We start from the raw sequence: 20,774 nt of genomic DNA, 5'->3' as shown, positions 1-20,774 counted from the left end.
AGCAGGAGGGCTGGTGGGGAGGGTGTTGTGGTGCAGATGCGTGAGAATCAATGGCAATAGATACCTTGTGGGGGCCCCACGGAGTGCGGAACGACAACCTGGGGAAGCTGGCTAAGTCAGAAGAATGGCAGATTTGCCAGAAGTAAGGGTGGGACCATGGGTGTGTGACCAGGTGGAATTTCTACACTTAGAGAAGACTAAGTTCGCCATTAGGCGAATGGACGAGGGGTTCTCCACACGGTGGAAGTTCTCCACGAGGTGAAAGCTGTTCATCAACTTTTTAAAAGGGTACTAAAACGTCAGCTGGGAGGGGGGAGGGGGGTTGCGGCTGCTGGGGAGGGGGGTTCTTGTTTTGTTCTCTCTTTTTCATTCTTTTCCTTGTTAAGGGTTATACTGGAAAAAGGAGGAGAGGTCGGAGGCACCGGGAAAAGTTGCGCGACACATATTTTATTACATAGATAGTTTGTTTTTATTTTTGGTGCCTTTTTGTTCTGTATATATTTGAAAATACCTTCAGTAAACTATTTTAAAAAAAAGATAGGTAAATAAGAAAAGGAGGAGGGGTATCAGTATTTGTTAAGGAGAGCAATACACTGCTGGAGAAACTGGATGTCCCAGAGGACAGAATCGATTTGGCTAGAGTTTAGGAACAAAAAGTGTGCAATTACATTGCTCGGTGTACTCTATCAAGGAAATTACAGAGAGATGCAAACATTATCAAGTAGGTATATATGCGTAGGTATTTAATTACCTGAGGTAGTGTTAATATAAAGGGCAGAGAGGGGCAAAAGTTCCCAGATTGCATTCAGGAGACTTTTCTCCAGCAGTGTCCAGTCCAATAAGGAAAGAGGCACTGCTGGACCTGGTTCTTGGAAGTGAGGTGGGCCAAGTAGATCGAGTGTCAGTAAGGAACATTTAGGAGACAATGATCATTGTATCATAAGGGTTAGGATGATGGTAAAAAAGGACAATGGGCAATCCAGAGTAAACTGCGGGAGAGCCGACTTCAATGGGGCTGGAATGGATGAATCACACCTTTCCCCTTTTCTCCTATCAGTGAAAATTAGATGTGTTGTAAATGGAGGTGGGATTTGCACATCCAGTCCTGCCCACATTTTTTAAAGTCTGCAGAGTCTCCACAGCTCCACAAAATCCCAGGCCTAGATGTTTGAAAACTTTTCAGACTTATTTATTGCATTTGTGGTACGATTTACCAGCTCTTTGAAAGCTATCTAATCAGTCCGACTCCACTGTTCTTTCTCCATTGCTTTGCAAAGATTTCCTACTTAAGTATATATTAAGCTCCCTTTTGAAAGTTACTTTTACAAGCATTATCGGCCGATTGATCTCTCTGCCCACAAGCATTCCTGATACGTGTTCCTGTTGGAGAAAGCAGAAATTCATAATGTAGCTTTTAAATTTACCTTGTTGGATTTGTGAAAAGATTTTCCATATTTTATGTGACAATCTGGATGAAATATTGTGATGTTTAAATTAAATGAGGGTCTGTTTTATTACAGACACTTTCCAAACCCAACGAGCAGCTTCAACGGCCTGAAAGCCACCCTGAGGAGACAGAAGACGAACTCTGCCAACAGCAGACTGTACAGGATAATGAGGGGCCTCCCTGTGGTAGCAACAAGAGCAACAGCAATGGCACCTATGAGAGAGCGTCGGCAGAACTTCAGGCAAACTTTGTGCAGGTGAAACAGGAGCCTCCAGACAGTGATGATGAGCTCCAATTCACACAGCGGGATCCTGAGGAGAAGACAAATTTTTTTCACCAGGTAAGTAAAAGGTTAAATAATCTACTAATGTTTGTAAAGAGACCAGAGAAAACCACCAACCTGAACGAATACAGCACTTACCAGTGCTATCAGCAGCAATGACATGTATGATCAATAAGAGTGACACAGTTTAAACTTATGGAGCTGTTTGGAGTTGCGTTTTGTTAGTTTCATATCATCATGCATTCGTTTTTCCCCTTTGGGGAGATGTAGGAGGGATTAGTACGCTCATTATCGACCAGTTGAATCAGATAATAAATGTTCCTTTCATGGCCAAGTACTGGAGGAGAACCTGAAGCTGTAGCTTTTAGTTCAGAGGCAGGCGCATAACTTGCTGAGCCACAGGACCTTCCAGCTGTTAGGGTAATCTATCTCAAAACACGTTGCATTATTAAACCAAAATGAATTACCATTGCTTGTAGCTGGAACCTACATATCTTTTTATTAAAAGAGTAAAAAATATATACAAGGCCAACCGGTACAAACACTAATTTTGTGTTGGAGAAACAAGGTACCCTCCCCCTCAGTAACAATGTATGGGGAGGGGGGGGGGGGGGGGTGGAGGTTAGCCCCATTTTGTATTAGCTCAACCCTGAGGTCTCAAACACGTGCACTGGACAGACAGTGAAGTGTGGTGGTGATGAGTGCAGAATAGGATATGGAAGCAATTGCCACTCTAGACCAGGCCTAAGGTTAAACTATATTGACAACTGGTGTGTCACAGCCTAATCAGTGGAGCCAAAACGTTCTTCTACTGGTATAATAAGTTAAGACTGTTTACGTTTACAGCAATGGTTTGGCCTGATGGTGCTAGAAGTATTTTCTAGTGCTAGTATTTCCCCAGGTTCCCCAGTTGAACTTGCTAAGTGATTAAGATATTATTTTCCAGCTGCCTAATGTTACCGACAGTTGCTCTTGTTCTTCATGCTTTTCTTTTACTCTTGATCTGCTCAAGCCTCCTTTTGACCCTTGTGATTATTTTTGTTTCTAGTTCCATTCACCCTGTGGTTCACAAAGCTGCCCATCACTTACACTTGGCCAAGTGCTGCTGGTAATTAATGATAATAACAAATATGCCTCAGTATAGTGGACCAAATCCCTCATTGGTAAGCAATGGGTGGGATTTTCCAGTCGGTCCCGGCAAAGGTGACTCCTTGTCGCGGGCTTCCCAGCAGTGGAGGGTGTCAACAATGGGAAAGCCCGTTGACAGTGGCAGGACCAGAAGATATTGCTGCCAGCCAATGGCAGGCCACCTCCACCGCTGCAAAACATGCCACGGGGAGCACAAAAAACTCCCAATGGTTAATAATGCCACAAAGATTAATAACTAAAGGCAAATAGTACTTTTATATCAATTGAAATGATGACAAGGCCAAAGCTTCTGTGGATGGCAATCATATTTGGATTATCCCGCTGCAGCAAATAAAGTTGTTCTGCGCCTGTAAAAATTCACACGTGTGCATTTCCCATGAATTAACAGGATGATATACTTCTTGAAATATCATCCTACTACAGTTGCCATTCCTGTTGCACGTATTCCTGGAAGATTAATCACATGGCACCAAAGCATTTTACATCTAGTCATATTATATCATATATGCCACTTGTCTACAGGTCGCAGATGTTACTGTATTTGATCTCTCAAAGGTTGCCCAGCCATTAGCTGAGTTACTTATTCATTGTCTTGGGTCACCTTGTGTGAGAGGTTCTGCTTCCCATCGGCTGTACACAGGATGTACACAGGGGCAAATCATAGACAGGAAGCTCCACTTTTTTCCCTGATTCCTAACATCAGTGATGTAATGGTTCTAAAGCATTTGATTTGAAAGATAATACACCAGTATTCATACATTGCTCACCACAATGCCTGTGATCTAACATTGAGCCAGAGTCATTTGATAGCTATACAAATTTGCTGACTTGTATTTGGTTACATTGTCATGTTGTGGTCTGTTGAGAGAAAATGGGCCGATTAGATTTCATACGGATTATTTTAAAATGTGAGAACCACTCATGAACAGAGAAACATAGAAACATGGGACCTGGGAGCAGGAGTAGGCTATTCAGCCCCTCAAGCCCATTCAATAATATTATGGGCCAGGATTTAGAAACTCCAAAGTATTTTTTTTCATAGAATTTACAGTGCCATTCGGCCCATCGAGTCTGCACCGGACCTTGGAAAGAGCACCCTACCTAAGCCCACACCTCCACCCTATCCCCGCAACCCAGTAACCCCACCTAACCTTTTTGTTTTGACACTAAGGGCAATTTAGCATAGCCAATCCACCTAACCTGCACATCTTTGGACTGTGGGAGGAAACCGGAGCACCCGGAGGAAACCCACGCAGACACGGGGAGAACGTGCAGACTCCGCACAGACAGTGACCCAAGCCGGGAATCGAACCTTGGACCCTGGAGCTGTGAAGCAACTGTGCTAACCACTATGCTACCGTGCTGCCCCCAACTCCATATTATGGAGTTCACCTGAACTATAACTTTTTGTTGAATTTGGCTAGGATGAGCACAAGAGCGTTCACTTGAGGTGTGGTTCAACAGTCTTCCGAGACACTTGAATGGGCGGGATTCTCCGCAGGCCCACGCCGAATTCACATTTGGTGTTGGGACGGAGAATCAACTTTCACTCCAAAATCGGGCTTGGCGCCAATCCGGCGATTCACCGGGACCCGAGAATCGCCGTGTTCGCAGAGTACTCCGCATGGCTGGGGGCCATTACCAGAGGCACGGCCAGCAATTCTCCGCTACCAACTGGCTGAGTTTCCGGCGGCGTGGTTCTAACCACCTATCGTCGTTCGGGAACCTCGCGTGGTGGCGGCGGACTTAGTCTGCGGCTGCCCTGGTAGGGGTGGGAGGATCGGGCACCGGGGAGACCTACATTTTGGAGCTGCCTCTGCGGTCTGAGTCCGCCATGGTGCTCGGCGTGGCTGGCATGCGCGGACTCCAGACCGAAAGTGCGGGGGCCCATATCCACAGCCAAAGCTGCGTGAAACACTCTGGGTCCCTGCTAGCGCCCTGCAGGTGAGTGAATTGACTAATCTTTTTTATTGGAAACTCGGGAGTGAAGCGGAACATAGTCCCATTTTGGGAGAACCCAGCCCAACATTTATATAAACACACAGAAAGAATTTTTATCAATTACAAACATAAAGACACACCCTAGCTACAGAAATCTATGTCTAACACTTAATGAATTCCCCCTTAACTGTTCCAATTCAAGAACAAAATCCCATAAACCAAAAAAAGCATTTTCAAAGGCATAGCCCAGCACTCTGTATTCTCACTTGAATAAGACTGGTTTTCCCTGAGATTCTGACCCCCTCTCACCAGCAGTTTCTGGAAAGCAAGCTATATATTTTAAGTTACCAAATCAGCAGGTAGCTGGAATCAATGTTTTTTTGTACTGGAATAGGTATTTAAAATGAAAATAGAAAGAAAATGGCCAAACACTTCTTTCTCCTGTCTGAGTCCACAGCAGTCAAAATGTGAAAGCGACACCAAAAACAGCTCACAGAGCCACAACCCAGCTCCACCCATACAACGGCATCACTGAAGCCATGTGATAAGACATACACCTTCCTTAAAGGGACACTCACGGGACAATAAGATCATAGCTGACCTGCTATGTAGCTCAAATCTACTTTCCTGGCTGCCTCCCATGACCCTTGACTCCCTTGTCTATCAAAAACTTGCATATCTGAATAAATTCACTGGCCAAGCCTCCATTGCATCTAAGAACAATTAATGGCTTGTTAACTGCATAGTTACTCAAAGCCCTGAAGATACCAGATGTATCTGACATCATTGATTCCTGCTGTGAAATGAAATGAAATGAAAATTGCTTATTGTCACAAGTAGGCTTCAAATGAAGTTACTGTAAAAAGCCCCTAGTCGCCACATTCCGGCGCCTGTTCGGGGAGGCTGGTACTGGAATTGAACCGTGCTGCTGGCCTGCCTTGGTCTGATTTCAAAGCCAGCGATTTAGCCCAGTGCTAAACCAGCCCCTCATTACTTTACAGAAAATATAACTGACATGAAAAATAAGATAGCTATCTATTGTGTTATGATTTCTAAGATTTCTAATATGCTTGTTTTATCATTTATTTACAACTAGAGAAGAATACAGAGGTATGTAAGGCACTTGTAAATTAGGGCAGGCATTTTGAAATCCTACATTGGAACATAGAGAGGCATTATTGTCGGGATGTACAACTCAGGCCCAAATTGTTGGAAAGCCAGAAGGGCTCCCCACCTTAGCCAAAAGTGCCAGAGCCTGGAATATGGAAGTCCTCTCCTCCTGAACCTGGCGCCTACCATTTTTGCTTGTGGAGGGGAGTGGAAGCAGGCCGTACTACACACATCCATACTTCATGGAGACAGTGGTACATTTAAAAATATAGGTTCCTTCAAAAATTTTGGTTCCCCAAGTTTCTGCAACATAACCTGTTGATTTGAGTGAAATGTCAAAACCTACTGGAGTTATTTGGAGAGGTCTATACCTCTTTGGGATTGTTAAAATTAGACATGTATGTGTGTAAAGAGTGGAGAATGTCTGTTGAACTGTCAAGCTGTCAAGTCATTGAAATCCCCTACCCTTTAAGTAAATAAAAAACAGCCAGGCCGCAGTTGAACGATATCAGTGCTTGCACTTTCAATAGGCATTTGGTGACACAAACAAAAGTGTTTTTATTATAGTATTATTTCTGCTTGCTTATAGTGACGAGGCTGTAGTTTCACAGATTGTTTGACAGCTAAGTGCTTAGAATGGGGCTCTGGATACAATGTTTCTGTTTATCAGGAATTAAATATTTGAAGGGATTTAAATGTATGAATGAGTTTTTATCAATGAGTTTTTAACATGATGTCTGTAGTAGATACTTAGAACTTTGTTGTTTCATTTCACCATGCCTCCTGAGGACTACTCATGGTGGATATTCAGTGAGTTTGCATGAAATCTGTGAGGGCAAAGTGTGATGGGTGGGAGTCATGGGTTGGCTCAAGTTGGCATTGAGTTGACATGGGGGTTTATAAAGGGCCATGGGGATCAGTAGAGGTTCATGGGTTGGTAAAGAGGATATGAGGGGCCATGTGGGGTAGGTATATAGGCTTGAAGGTATGATGGGGGCATGTGAGTGGGTAGATGGGCATAGGTTGGCATACAAAGTGATGACAAACTCCCAGAGCATCAAGGTGGGCCTTTTTATGCAGCCCACCTCAGCACTTGGCAGCCCATGTGTCTACCTCTGCACTGTTTCCAGCGGCAACAGGCCTGACTCCGTTTAGCACCACTCCCCACCCTCCCTCCACAACAAAACTCCAGTGGGTCGGGGCACTTTCTCTCAAGTCAGATTTGTGAGGTCAAGAAATTTCCCTACTCTGCCTACCCAACTTGGTAATGAAAATTCAGGCTTTAATGGGGATAAGATGTGGGCATCGGAGTTGGGGATACATTGCAGTTTACCTTGGATGAAACTCAGGGCTGGCAAGAAAAACATTGCCGATGTCAAGCCTGGAGATGTCAAAAGAATGAATGAAAATTCAGCAGCGATGAGGATGAAGAACAGATATGGCTAGTGTTGCAGAGGTGAAAGTAGACAAAATAGGATATTGAACTTGAAACATAGCTCAGCTGAGAGTAATGTAGTGCACCAAGACTGCACACCACCTGAGGAGGGATGTAGGAGAATTGTGATCTATAATGCAGAGCTTTTGACTTGATCCTGCTCATTTTAAGTTGGAGAAATGTTTTACTTACGCATGACTGGCTGTCCACTGGCAGTGGAAGTGAGGTAGAGCTACATTTCATCAACATGCACATAGGAGTTGGCTCTATCCCATGGGATGATTTTGCCAAGTTACAAGGTGTAGATGATGAAAAGAAAGGGACAGGGGATGGAACCAGACTGTCAACCAGGCTTACATTAACACTGCAGTGAGGTTACTGTGAAAAGCCCCTAGTCGCCACATTCCGGCGCCTGTTCGGGTACACAGAGGGTGAATTCAGAATGTCCAAATTACCTAACAGCATGTCTTTCAGGACTTGTGGGAGGAAACTGGAGCACCCAGAGGACACCCACACAGACACAGGGAGAACGTGCAGACTCCAGACAGACAGTGACCCAAGCCGGGAATCGAACCTGGGACCCTGGAGCTGAAAGCATCAGTGCTACCCACTGTGCTACCATGCTGCCCAGGGCTGGAGGTGCCAAGATGAATAGTTCTTATCTTCTCCCATCAAAAGAATTACCATGAATTGGGGTAATTGTTACACCTGTTACTTGCTATTCTGTACAAGATGGTGAATAAAGACACAAGTTTTTGTTAAAAATGCAAGTCTTCTGATGGAATCCACTATCCAGTTCTGAACATGAGAGAAAGCATTTGAAGAAAGTCTGAACTGTGATGTTTTACACACCCTCTGTAGCAGGGCAATTTTGAGCTTGACAAACCATCCAAGAGGCAAACCTGGTCCCACCTCTTAGTATGTTTTCTATCTTCCATACCATTCCCAACCAATTGAATTACTGCTTTTCAAAAGTTGGAACACGAATGTCAAGGATGCCTGAAATATGTCTGACCCAAAAGTGGGTTGGGCCATTTTTCCAATATCCCTAGCAGGAGCCTCAAACAGGGGTAAGGCCTATTACGTACATAAATAGGGGTCCTAACATCTGTTTTAACTCCCTTACAGAAATAGATGTGTGATGAGCAAGATAGAAATCACTGTTCCAGTGGTGATCTGAACATATAGTTCTCTTGGCTCTATGCTTATTTAATCATCTTTCCCATTCCCATATTTAAGGCAGCACTGGTAAATGGTAATAAGGCAGTTATGGAAAGTTACTGGAAAGTTGATGGCCTCAACAGAGATGAGAGTGTGGCCTATCAGCAAATCAATGCAGTTATGATTAACAATGGCTCACCTCAAAATCTTGCCTTGGAAAAAAATAGGGTATCTTTTTCTAATTCCAGCAATGTTTAGGGTGGTGTCACCAATATGTTTGAATAAAGTCAGATCTCACATCTGGATTTATATTCATCCTGGAGCTTATGAAATATCATTAAGGTTTTTTTCTTTGGCCAGACCAGCCCTATACTTCCACTAAAGGAATTTCTTGTCAGGGTAGCTGAAGGAATTATAGCAGTGGATTCTATATGAGGGTTATGCTAGGCACGTCAGAAAGGTGAAAGCCCAATGTGGGTACTGATATTTAATTCAATGAATTTGTCAAACAAAAACTGACAGTGTCCTTCGAGTTTCTTATTCCTTTATATCAGGCAGTCATTTCTGAAAGGGGAAATTATAACCCAAAAATGTGTGCTATGTTATTATTACACAAACCACAGACAGCAATACACTGAGATATTTGCGTGCAGTAAATATTTCAAATTCTGCACCAGTCTTTCTGTTTTTTAAATCTGAAAATATGTGTGCTTTAGCACAGCACAGCAACGGTGAACTATTGTGAAAGCATGCTTGCATGGAAAATTAAATGTCATAGTAGAACCAAACCATTTTCTGTTAAAGTTCATTTACTGATCACCATTTTTGTTGAAGAGTTATTGAATATTAATTAATATGTCTGACTTTCAAAAAATAAAAGTTTTTACTTTTGTGAACTAATAATCCTAATACTGTATTTAACAAAATTAAAATCCTTTAAAAATGTGTAATAGAACATACAGTGCAGAAAGAGGCCATTCAGCCCATCGAGTCTACACCGACCCACTCAAGCCCTCACTTCCACCCGATCCCCGTAATCCCATAAGCAGATGTCAGTCATTCTCTGATATGTGTAAGTGGTCACTGTTCATATGTTCATATAGTGAGATTCAACAGGCTTTTGATCATGGAAAGCATTACAGTTGATAAAGAAATAAATACTTGCATTTACCTTTCATGACTTCAGGATATCGCACAGCATATTAAAGATAATTAAGTATTTAAAATATAGTCACTGTTGTGATGTAGTAAACACATTCAGGCATTCATTTCTTCCAGCCACGGTATGAGATAAGAATCCAAATGTGAGCAGTTTTCATTACCCATTTCTAGCCTAAAGGAAGTCTCATTTGTAACCCAACTGAGATATTTAAATCAGCATGCATTAAGATTGGACCGGCAACCTTGCTAGTTGGTATGGGTGGTCTGATTGCATAGCTGACATCAAATTCTGAATGGCCAATAATTTTCTGCAGATTATCATCAATACAACAAAGGCCAAGCGTTTTGTCAAATACTCTTCCTTAGTCCTCCATCTCCATCCTTCTCCCTGACTACCTGCTCATTGCAGGCTTAATGTACCAGTGTGCTGTTCAACTCTGGTCTGAGGTTCAAAACCAACATTCCACTGAGAAGACCGATCTCCAACTCTCCAACATTGTCAGCCTCTGCCCCACATTAGCCCTGTTGTCACTGAAATCTCCACCCATGCCTTTATAATACCCATTCTTGATTACTCAAATGCTTTCTGCGCAGGCGTTCCCAGTTTAGCCACTCACAGATTACACTGAACTGCTAGTTCTTAGCTCTGCAACTTCCTTCATCAACCCCAATCTGTTCTGATTCTGGCCACCTTTTTAATTCCCCTTCTTTGCTGCCATCATCAGCTACATAGCCTTTTAGTCCCACACTCTGAACTGTTCTCCAAACACTCTTTCTTGCTTTAAACAGGTCTTCAAAATTTATCTCTAATCTTCTACCTCCACTGCTCAATGTCTGATTATTTTCACAGTTGTGAGGCACTCCTAATAGTCTATCATATTAAAAGTGATACAAAAAGGCAGATTTCATGCCACTCACATGCTGGATTTGCTATTTGAAAGCTAAACTGTTGGAAAAAAGCATGTTAGCTATAAGCACATAATATTAATATTCATTGAACTTTTATTGTGTAGAAGACAAATGATTAGAGGAAATTGCAGGGTGAACAGTTGGTGATTTGGTGCCTTTTTACTGTCAATTAGATATGAAAAATTGTGCAGCTGAAATGGAGAGTTGTTAAAGTGAAACTTGACCAAGCTCCTAACGCAGTGCTTTAGCAATGGGATTATTCCACACAGCTAAGCAGGAAATACCTTGTAGAAACAGGAAGTAAAAATGATTCATGCAGTGGTGAATGAAGGAAATCCAAGACATGGAAGACGAGAGAGCAGGGAATAATGCTTCACTATGAGAGTTTAACTCAGCAATAGCAGGAAAGTATTTCTTTGAAAAAGGTTGAGTTAGGAAACTGGTCTGAGACTTACCAAATGAGGCATGGATATGATTTAATGTACTCATTGTGCTGAAATACCTTGAAAGTAATAAGGTTGCAGGTTATATTTTATATATTTACAAGAAATAATGAATGTGAACTGTGCACTCTTGAACTCTTGAAAATCTAGTTCGCCAACGGTCCAATGGAAATCTACTTAAGACAGTATACGTTAGTGTTTACTTTGCGTTTTATGTGAGGTTGACTGGACTTGTAATCAAATGTAAAAAAAAACAAAGAAGTTATTACTGCCTCATTCTGGAGGATCAGGTGGCACAGACTGTGAATATTATGGATATGTTGCCCCTAATGTATTATATGTGCAGGGTAAGCACCCGTGCCTTGCCCCCCCCCCCCCCCCCCCCCCCCCCCGCCATGTGCAGATTCTCTATTCTACTTCACACAACTTGGCAAAAGGTGCAAACCCGCCGAGTAGAACGAGCCTTACATGCACAACATCTAACTGGATAGCTGTACACTATTGAACACTTGATTGAACATTAGGGCCTGGGTTTTTGCAATGACATAAAATATCTCTATCGTTGCAATGATGGTGGAAGAGGCTGAAATGTGGAAGCCTTGCCCCGAACATGGCACATATCATTTATGGGGTTGGGTTGCATTTCTTGCCTGGACATTTCATGGAGGAAGTTACCCATATAAATAAGCAACTACCTCCACTCATGATTGATTTTGCTAACCAGCTTTGTGCGACATGGGCTGGGATTGTCCAGCCCTGTCATGGCAGGACCAGCTGCAGGAGATTCAGGGGTCCAGCCTATATCTATTGACTTTCCGAGGATGATACTGGCAGTGGCGGGGAGGAGGTTAGACCTGGTTGTCCCAGGTCTGAACTTTGCAGGTTTGTTTGGATAGGTGGAGTACCCTATGAAAAGATTCCAGACCACCTTTGTCATTTACTCTAAAGTTATATTAACTGCCCCAGAAGTGCCATATATTCAAATATTCAAAAGTAACTGTTTAGCTTCAACCCAAGGGAGTTGGCAAGTGGGGCTGCTGGACTTGGCAGGGTAATCTTTTGTCCCTGCTGACTTGTGCAGCCAGGAAGGACTCTGTGCTCGAGAAGGGTGCATTGTGCCTTGTGCCAAGGAAGATACAAGATGGGCATGGGACTCTCACACAGGCTCCATAGAAGCAGGTCAACATAAGGAGGTGATTGCTAGAAGGAAGGCACAAGGTCAGGAGGCAAATGCAGCACCATGCACACAAGGAGAGAGGAGAGGGAGGACAATGCGAAGGGTGAACAAGCTACAGACGTCATAACTCAATAGTCATGAAGTTTACCTCTTACATATGTTGCATGATCCAGCAACAACTCAGATGGCATTCTCTTGGCCCCCAAGCCCTGCCAAGTGCTGTAAATGTTACCGTGGCTCTCAATTTTTATGTCTTGGGTTCTTTCCAGGGTTCAGTAGGATATTTGTCTGGTGTACCCCAGTCAGGAGCACACAATGCAATAACTAATGCCCTTTTTTGCTTGCGTGGGGCACATATTAATTTCAGTTCCAAAGAAGATTCATATTGGACTCAAAACATAAAATCTATTTTTCTCCCTCTAGATGATGCCAGTTGAGACTTTCCAGCACTTTGTGATTTTATTTCAGATCTCCAACTTTTTGCTTTTACTTAATTCCCCTGTTGATTTGGCGTCACAAACACATTCTAAAATGAGAGGTCATGGTCTTAAGATGAGAGGTAGAAAATTTAAAACAGAGTGGAGGAGAAATTACTTCTCCCAAAGAATTGTGAATCTGTGGAATTCACTATCCCATGTGGTGGATGCTGGGACAGTGAGTAAATTTAATGAGGAGTTAGACAGATTTTTAATTAGTAATGTGTTGAAGGGTTTTGAAGAATGGACAGGATGGTGGAATTAAGGCCGGGAAGAGATCAGCTATGGCCGAATTCCGGAGCAGACTTGAAGGGCTGAATGGCCTAATTCTGCTCAAATGTCTTATCTTATATCCGACGAACCATGCTGTTTGCCCAATTAGCAGGCCTTCCTCAGCTGCAAGGTGTTATTGATTGCACCCATGTTGCCATAAAGGCACCTACTCATAATTTGGACACCTTCTTCAACTGAAGGTTCTTCCACGCACTCAATGTCCAGGAGGTTTGTGACTGTGACAAGGCCTTCCTTAAGGTGTGTGCAAAATTCCCTGACAGCTGTCACGCTCCTTTGTACTAAGGAGGTCCCAATACATTTAGCTATTTCTGCACAAATGCAGATATTGTTTGGCTTCTAGGGGACTCTTAAGAAGAATCCCTTAAGAACTTGGACAATGAACCCCTTTAGGACCCTTCAAACGGAGGCAGAGCACAACTACAACAGCAACTATGTTGTCAGCTGGAGTATAATCAAGCAGGCCATTGGCTTCTAAAAATGCGCTTCAGGTGTTTTGATTGCACATGTGGAGTTTCTGGAAATCAGAAGTAATAATAGCATGTTGAATGTTGCACAACATTGCTCAAGAGAGGGACCAACAACTTGAAGAGGAAGATGCTCTAACCTCCGAAGAGGGGGAGGAGGAGGAGGCCTCTGTCTGTTCTGATGATTCTGAAACGGAGGAGACTGAGGACGTCAATGGCAGAGTAGTTGGAAGACATGGCCATATAACCAGGGCTGATTCTGTGCAGGAGGGGCTCATCACCAAACGTGGACATGTGCAAAACAGATTCACATAGGGTCCTTTGAAAACACACTTGCCATCAGTGGTATTTCCTTCTGGATGGTGAGCAAATTCAAACTAAAGAACTTTTACAAGGAAGCTGCACTGACTCAGCGGATTGCCCATCCCCAACAAGAGGAAAATGCAACATCTATGAGTTTGACTCACAATCGTATTGAAGTGAACAAAACCATCACCATCATAACCATGGGCCTCAACGTATTACAAACACAACCATTACAACCTGTGTAGCCAGGCACACAAGCCAGGGCCTGTAAATCAGGGTGTCCAGGCCACCACTTTGTTCATAATCAAACCATGCCTACAATGCTAAGTGTGACATGACTTTAGGCTTTACATCCTCTACATGCTGATAGGGTTATATGTGCCAACATACATGCAGATAAGGCAGAATGAGACCACAACTGTGCTCTTTGAATCAACTTGTGCAGCATCCATTTCAGCCAATGATGTGGTTTCTGAGGTGGGTGCCGTATGCGACATTCCAGACTTCCACAAACCCCTGGCTACCCTCATAAAGCATATCATCCACCACCTGGAATGCGAAAGCTGCCAAAGTGTGGATGAATAAAATTCCCTGAAACATACATTGCATCATGAACTGCACTGCCTACACCTAGATCAATACATGATGCTGATGTGTGAATGAGTACCTTGCACTCAGCACTCATGCTTGAGATGCATATGCTGCCCAGCATCTGTTTGCAAAGTCTCTTTAGTGAGCCTCCTTTAAGGTCAAGCATGGATGGACAATGATGCAAGAAGCAGCTCTGTCCTTGAGCTTTCTTATATGAAAGACCCGAGAAGGAGGAAGCCTTTCACTGCCTCACAAATCTGGCCACACCCTTACTCCTGATGATGTCAAAGTGAGAGAAACCAAAGCATGCTACCTTCAATGTCACTGGAAAGAATATCCTTCATTATGTTAACATTCTTGTTGAGATTTATGGTATACAAAAACACATTGAGTCATCTATGGGTGTATGTACATTTATTCAAAAAATACTTAGTTATGATATACAAATTGAAAAGTGTAACCACAGTGACCCCATTAGTGCTCCAGGTCAGATGGTGCCTTGTGCTCATGCACATTCTTACAAAGTGCTCTCTGTGTTGTTTCAGAGTAGGTAGATGCAGACTACTCACTTTTTGGTCCATACAGTAATCAGGGGCATAATGGCCGGCCTCATCGTGCAGGCACCTGTTGGGGACATCCTTCATACTGCAGCCTCTGTATTGATAGCCGTGGTCACCGGCAACTGTGGAGCAGGTGACCCTCTGATAGATGGGCTGGGGAAGTGGTTAAAAATGAAAAGGGCTCTGTACCTTGACCCCAGAGACCTGGGTTGGCCTTCAGATGGGGTTGATGGGGCTAGTTGAGGGTGCACCTCAATCACCCATTCCAGCAACTGTTGCTTCAACAGTGTGATCATCCTGTTCGGGGTACACAGCTCCTCATGTATTCCATGGATGTCCGTGCTCATACTCTCAGCAGACTGATCTATGATACTGAGGGAGGCTCACACACTTACCAGGCCAAGAAACAGCTCTTGCATCCGAGTGCTGTTGCATGCATTTTTCCATGGAAGAGGCCAAACTCTCATGGTAAAAGGTCATGCAATTAAGCCACTTGGACAGTGTGGAGCTCACGTTGGTGATGGACTCCTCCATTCGCAATCCCGGTAACTGAGAGATGTCCACACATCTGCTGCCAAATGTCTAAATACTGTGCCAGGAAAGGTGACTCCTGAGGCTCCACGTTTCTGCCTAGTGGAACATCACCCTGATTTTCCATCCTCCTCCAAAGGGTCTATGTACAGATGTCTCTGACACCTCCTTCTGTAGTCTGGTGCAGTGCTCTTGACCTTGTGCCACTGACTCTACACATGTGCTACGTTCCTCCGATGTGCTTATATCTGAGTTGGGAGAGTGTGGGTTAGGGAGATGTGGTGCTGCCTCCTCAGGCAGCTCTTGCGCCCCTTGTTGCCCAAGGGATGATCTATCTCAGGAGAGTGTGGGGTGGGAGGGCAGGTGCGGGAACAGAGCTGGGAGAGTTTGTGTGAGACAAAGTTTGTTATTTAATTACAGCCCTTCATATTGTGAAGACACATTCTGTTGTGCATCAATCTCGCCAATGTTCCTTGTGCTCAGTAAACTGACCTCATGAGCTCCGCCATTACCATCATTTTCCAAGGTGATTTTGACACCGCCTTTAACACCTGTGAACAGTGATTCTCCATCACCTGGAGACAGCTGTTCATGCACCCTGGCAATCTCCACAGACATCTGTTCCACCATTCTAATTGGCTGCCACTAGTCTGTACCACCCCCAGATGGGCCATCTCTTTGGCATTCTTTACCCTCTTCAAATGCACAAATTAATGTTAGCTTGATATAAAATGCATGCATGGAATATTCTCTTTAATTTGTCTGGGCATCTCATGCTCATTCACACTTGTTCTGTGCACACCGACACGAATAGCTTACACATGCAATGCTCAACACTGTGACATAGCTACGTGCCAGCTCTCGGATCTTAGCTGCACATGCAGATTTGACCGCTCACCTGGACGTCTGTTGACGATCCAAGCTACTCACCTTGCTGGAACACAGCAGATCATTGAACCTTTTCCGGCACTGTATCAAGGTCTGCGGTGCTCTGTTGCTGCACTTACTGCTGCAGAAAGTTCAAGCCATGCCTTCTTTGTAGTAGCTGGAGGATTGTGGCACGCTGGCCAGCAGTGTATAGCACTCTCTCCTCTTCTGCACCCCGGCAACTAATATTTGGAGGTCCTGATCTGTGTGTCTTGGCGCATCTTAACCCATTCCTTCCTCAGTGTGACATTCTATCAGGACAGTTGTGAGACAAAAGTTGCCATGAATCATGCAACTCACAGTGCTCTCATTCACTTCTGTGTGTATACACCCACAAACCATTTTCAACATATGATCAGTAAGTGTTGAAGTGTGCTGGAGGAAATGGCTCTGCACAAATGCCCGATGCCGTGGATGTTGCAGCTGTCACCCCGCAGTAGCATGCTGTGCTCCACAACCACTGACAGCACTACTGGTTTCCTCTCCTTAGTCACACTTAGTCACACATGCCGTGACAATGTGCAGATGTGAGAATACCATTCCACTATCCTCCAATCCTGAATAGATGAGCTAACTCAGTGACTTTCGAATATTACCCATCACAATATTTAAGCTGCTAAATAATGTAGAGGACTACATTAGCAATATGTAGTTCAAGTAGTTACCTTGCATCAACCAGCTCCTGGAGCAGTAAACAGCTCAGGCTTCAGCAAGAGGCTGTTTAGTTAAAAGATGGATGTCCGGACTTGAAAAATTAGGAGGCTGTAACAATTTGAAGAAAAAAGCTGACTGTGTCTTACTTTTTCAACCTGAAGTGTATTAGATTTCAGTGGAGTTAGAAGCAATTAGTGGCAACTACACACTTTCACAGAGAGGGGCTCACTTAAATTCCTGAGGAAAACTACAACATTCCAGACCACTACACCACTGTGAGATGTTTTAAATTACAAAATTAAATATCATCTGGGGAGCAGTTCATGAGAAGGGAAACTGATTTATCAGACGTCCACTGATATATTATTCCATATAACACTTAACCTACTAAATAAACAGGGATTGCATTCAGCCGACACAGCAATGCTGGGACAAGCATTTGGAGGGCTACCTGAGGAGGTTTTTACAGAAGGATTGTGGTCCAAAGCACGAGTCACATCTATCAGACGATTGTGGGAGCATTTCTGTACTTCATTCTGAAGTAGTGAACTTAAGAAGGAGCATTCTATGAACATACCTTTCATTTTAGACCTTAATTGCGTATGGGAGGGAAGCTATCAGATTTTTCTGCTTTACTTCAATGAGTTCAAGAAACTGAAATATTTGTATTTTATCCAGTGAAAATATTGTTACAATGGATACATTAGTAGAATATAGATTAATTTTAAGTAAAGTAGATCAGGAGCCAGTGCATCAGAGCATTAATGAAGATTGTGGAAGCATTGGAGAAAGAAGCCACAGTGAGAGTGAAATGGTATCATCCCCTGTTGGAGAGAGAGCAAAGACATGTGGTGAGGTGAGTGATGGAGATGGAATTGCCATGAAGGTGAGAACATGAAAGAACTAAGAGCAGATTGGAGAGTGCAGTGAAAAGAGAATTCAACACAATGGCAGTGGAAGAAAAACTGAAGATTGACAAAGATGGAGAAGAGTGATCAACCAGCATTGTGGCGACTCCAAGTAAAATGGGAGAAGTTGAAAGAAGAAAAATACAACTTTAACAAAATACAGGTGATCATTTTATAAACATATGATGGCATATCGGACAGGATAAGATTTAAAATGCAAACTAATTGTCTAATTTAATGAAAGCTGAATTCCTGGTGTCTACTTTTACACAGTAATTGTATAGTAACCTGTGACAATATATATTATCAGAATGATAATTCCGTATTCAATGTTTATGGCATATCTACTTAAATTGCTTTTTATATTTTCCACTAATTAGCACGTTGCTCTTTTCAAGCATTAAAAATACACTTAAAATAATAGTTTTAAGATCCCATATTTTATTTTATCATTTTACAACTCAGTTATTTTATCATTTTACAACTCAGAGATAACTCTTTTATCACACCTTCTTCCGAATGGTGTGATGTTAGTTTTCTACAATAATCACATATATAGGAGAGAATCTTACCATATTTTTTCAAAGTGTCATGCTCAGACTGAAAACTCAGGTGTAGCTCTCCAGCTGCACAGACCAGTTTTCACTCGTATCTTGAGCCTCTGAGTAAAGAAAATGAGTGGACATGGTTGACAGCGTAAACATCCATGAAGGCAAAGCAAGAGTTAATGAAATGTACACAGGCAGCCACAAGAGAGATCTAGTCCCAGAAGTATATAAGGGATGATGCTAAGCCTGGTGGGACAGAAGTAGGTTGGAGAAGATGCTGAGGCATGAGAGAGAGCAGTTGTGTATTTGAGAGTTCTGCAGTTAGAGATAGCATAGTTTAATACATTAACCTTCTAATTTAGGAATGTGAATGAATCTTAGTAGTGTAATAAATTTATAGTTTTGTTCGTTAACAAAGCTTTGTGTTCTTTATTCAACACTACACATCCAAGCCATCCAGGTAAAACAAAATAGAGAACACAACACTCCCCTCCAGCATGAATGTATCGCCAGCGTTCCCACAACTTATTGCCCACTTCCAACCCCCCCTTCTCCCCATGCCTGCAGGTTCTCCCGTCACTGGCCTCTGCACTCTTTGTTTCCTCCACCACACATAATGTGAACCCCCCACACAGTGTCCCCAGAGGACCCAGCCCTCGTGCTGCTCCAGGCACCATCCCCTAGCATTGTGGTAACCTGTCATTGTGCCAGGGCACTACTTGGGCATGTTCCCCTCTCGCCCCCCCAGGGGCTATACCTGTTCTTTGTGTCCCTAGGAGGATCCCATCAATTGATTCACATCTTCAAATAGCTGTCGTAGACCCATAATTAGTTTTGAATATTCAGTGAGGCAGGGAATCATGTGATGAGGTGGAGGGCTTGGGTAATTCCAGCCTCCCCGAACAGGCGCTGGAATGTGGCGACTAGGGGCTTTTCACAGTAACTTCATTGAAGCCTACTCGTGACAATAAGCGATTTTCATTTTCATTTCATTTTCAAATGTATTGATAAATTTTAAAATGAGGTTGTCACCCTTTTTGGGTGTGAACCTCATGACTTCACCAGTGAGGAGTGTGGAAAATCGGGAAATGTGATCTCTCCGGAGAGAATCCCGTTTCCCGATTCTCTCCAAATTTCCAGCCACATCGGAGATCCTGTGCATGATGAACACAGACTCAAAATTCCCCCCTGAGTCTCTTGATGCCTGCAATGCATGACATTTCAGCTCCTCTTCAAAATCAAAAAGAAACTGCATCCTGAGTTACGCGAGGGAGATATTAGGAAATTGGGTTCAGATTGGGATCAAAGATGTAACAGGCAATTTAGGGGTTGAACACACAGAGTCAGAGGGATACGCCCATACCTGGCATGAGTTACACTGCCCATTCAGATGTAAACCCATTGGTAAGAAAACAAAGCATGGCCCTGCTCAGCAAGAGTGAGTCACTTGAGATCCATTGTCCTGCAGGCTACTCCTGTCTGACCAGCTATTAGCCCATTACAGAGTCTGATGGCCTCTTTGATAATCAATGGGAGGTTAGTTGCATATCAATAGTATGGCAGTTGCATATCAATAGCATGGCAGTTGCATATCAATAGCATGGCAGTTGCATATCAATATGACTCTTTTCTTTTGTACAAATGGGAGTGTGCAATCAAACGGCCTAGATAATGAGGATGGGTTCAAGTCTGGAAACCCTGGGAAAGAACCTTTTTATGAGGGGCTGGGCTGAGAAAGAATCCTGATTTGAACTGGTACAGGGAAAAGGCTTTGGAAATGACAGAGAGAGGACATGAAGGTTGCCATCGAGGCAGGCTTTGGAAAATGGTTTTCAAAGAATTTCCATAACAGAAGAAAAATTGCTTTGTAATTGCAAGTATCACCTTTGCCTACCTGTGTAAGTAGAATGAGAGCTGTATGTTCATTTAACGGGCTGTTGAATGGAAACTAGTGTGTTAAGGTTAAGAAGCTACATATAAACTGTTCATGTTGGGGTTGAAGTTTAAAAGGTTAAATATATTTTTAGTTTGATTTAATAAAGCTTGTTTATAAAATAACCAAGATTATTTCATATATTATCACTCCTGGAATGAATGAATCTTTCTGCACCATCTTAGAACTTTAAAAAGTTAAGGCTCTGGTTTGTACCTTGACCACTGCTGAGAGCTGACCAAACATCCGTAACACCTGGAAAGCTGGTAAGGCAGATAATGGCTTGAATTCTAATGTTTATTGCTCACTTTATTAACTAATGCGTTCATTCAATAAATAACTGCAGGGGAGGTGGGTTTTAAAGTT

General features: G+C 43.1%; 1 protein-coding gene across 1 annotated transcript in view; it reads left to right on the top strand.

The window, feature by feature from the left end:
- Positions 1-20,774, top strand: part of LOC119966162 (histone deacetylase 9-like) — a 1,160,486-nt gene that overhangs the window by 804,251 nt on the left and 335,461 nt on the right. Inside the window, exon 14 of the mRNA XM_038797463.1 lies at positions 1,521-1,787. Within this exon, the coding sequence (XP_038653391.1) occupies positions 1,521-1,787 (267 nt within the window). The remainder of the gene's footprint in view (positions 1-1,520; positions 1,788-20,774) is intronic.

The sequence above is a fragment of the Scyliorhinus canicula genome, chromosome 5 (assembly GCF_902713615.1).
Source record: "Scyliorhinus canicula chromosome 5, sScyCan1.1, whole genome shotgun sequence".
Lineage (NCBI taxonomy): Eukaryota > Metazoa > Chordata > Chondrichthyes > Carcharhiniformes > Scyliorhinidae > Scyliorhinus > Scyliorhinus canicula.
This window is presented reverse-complemented; position numbering and strand designations above follow the sequence as displayed.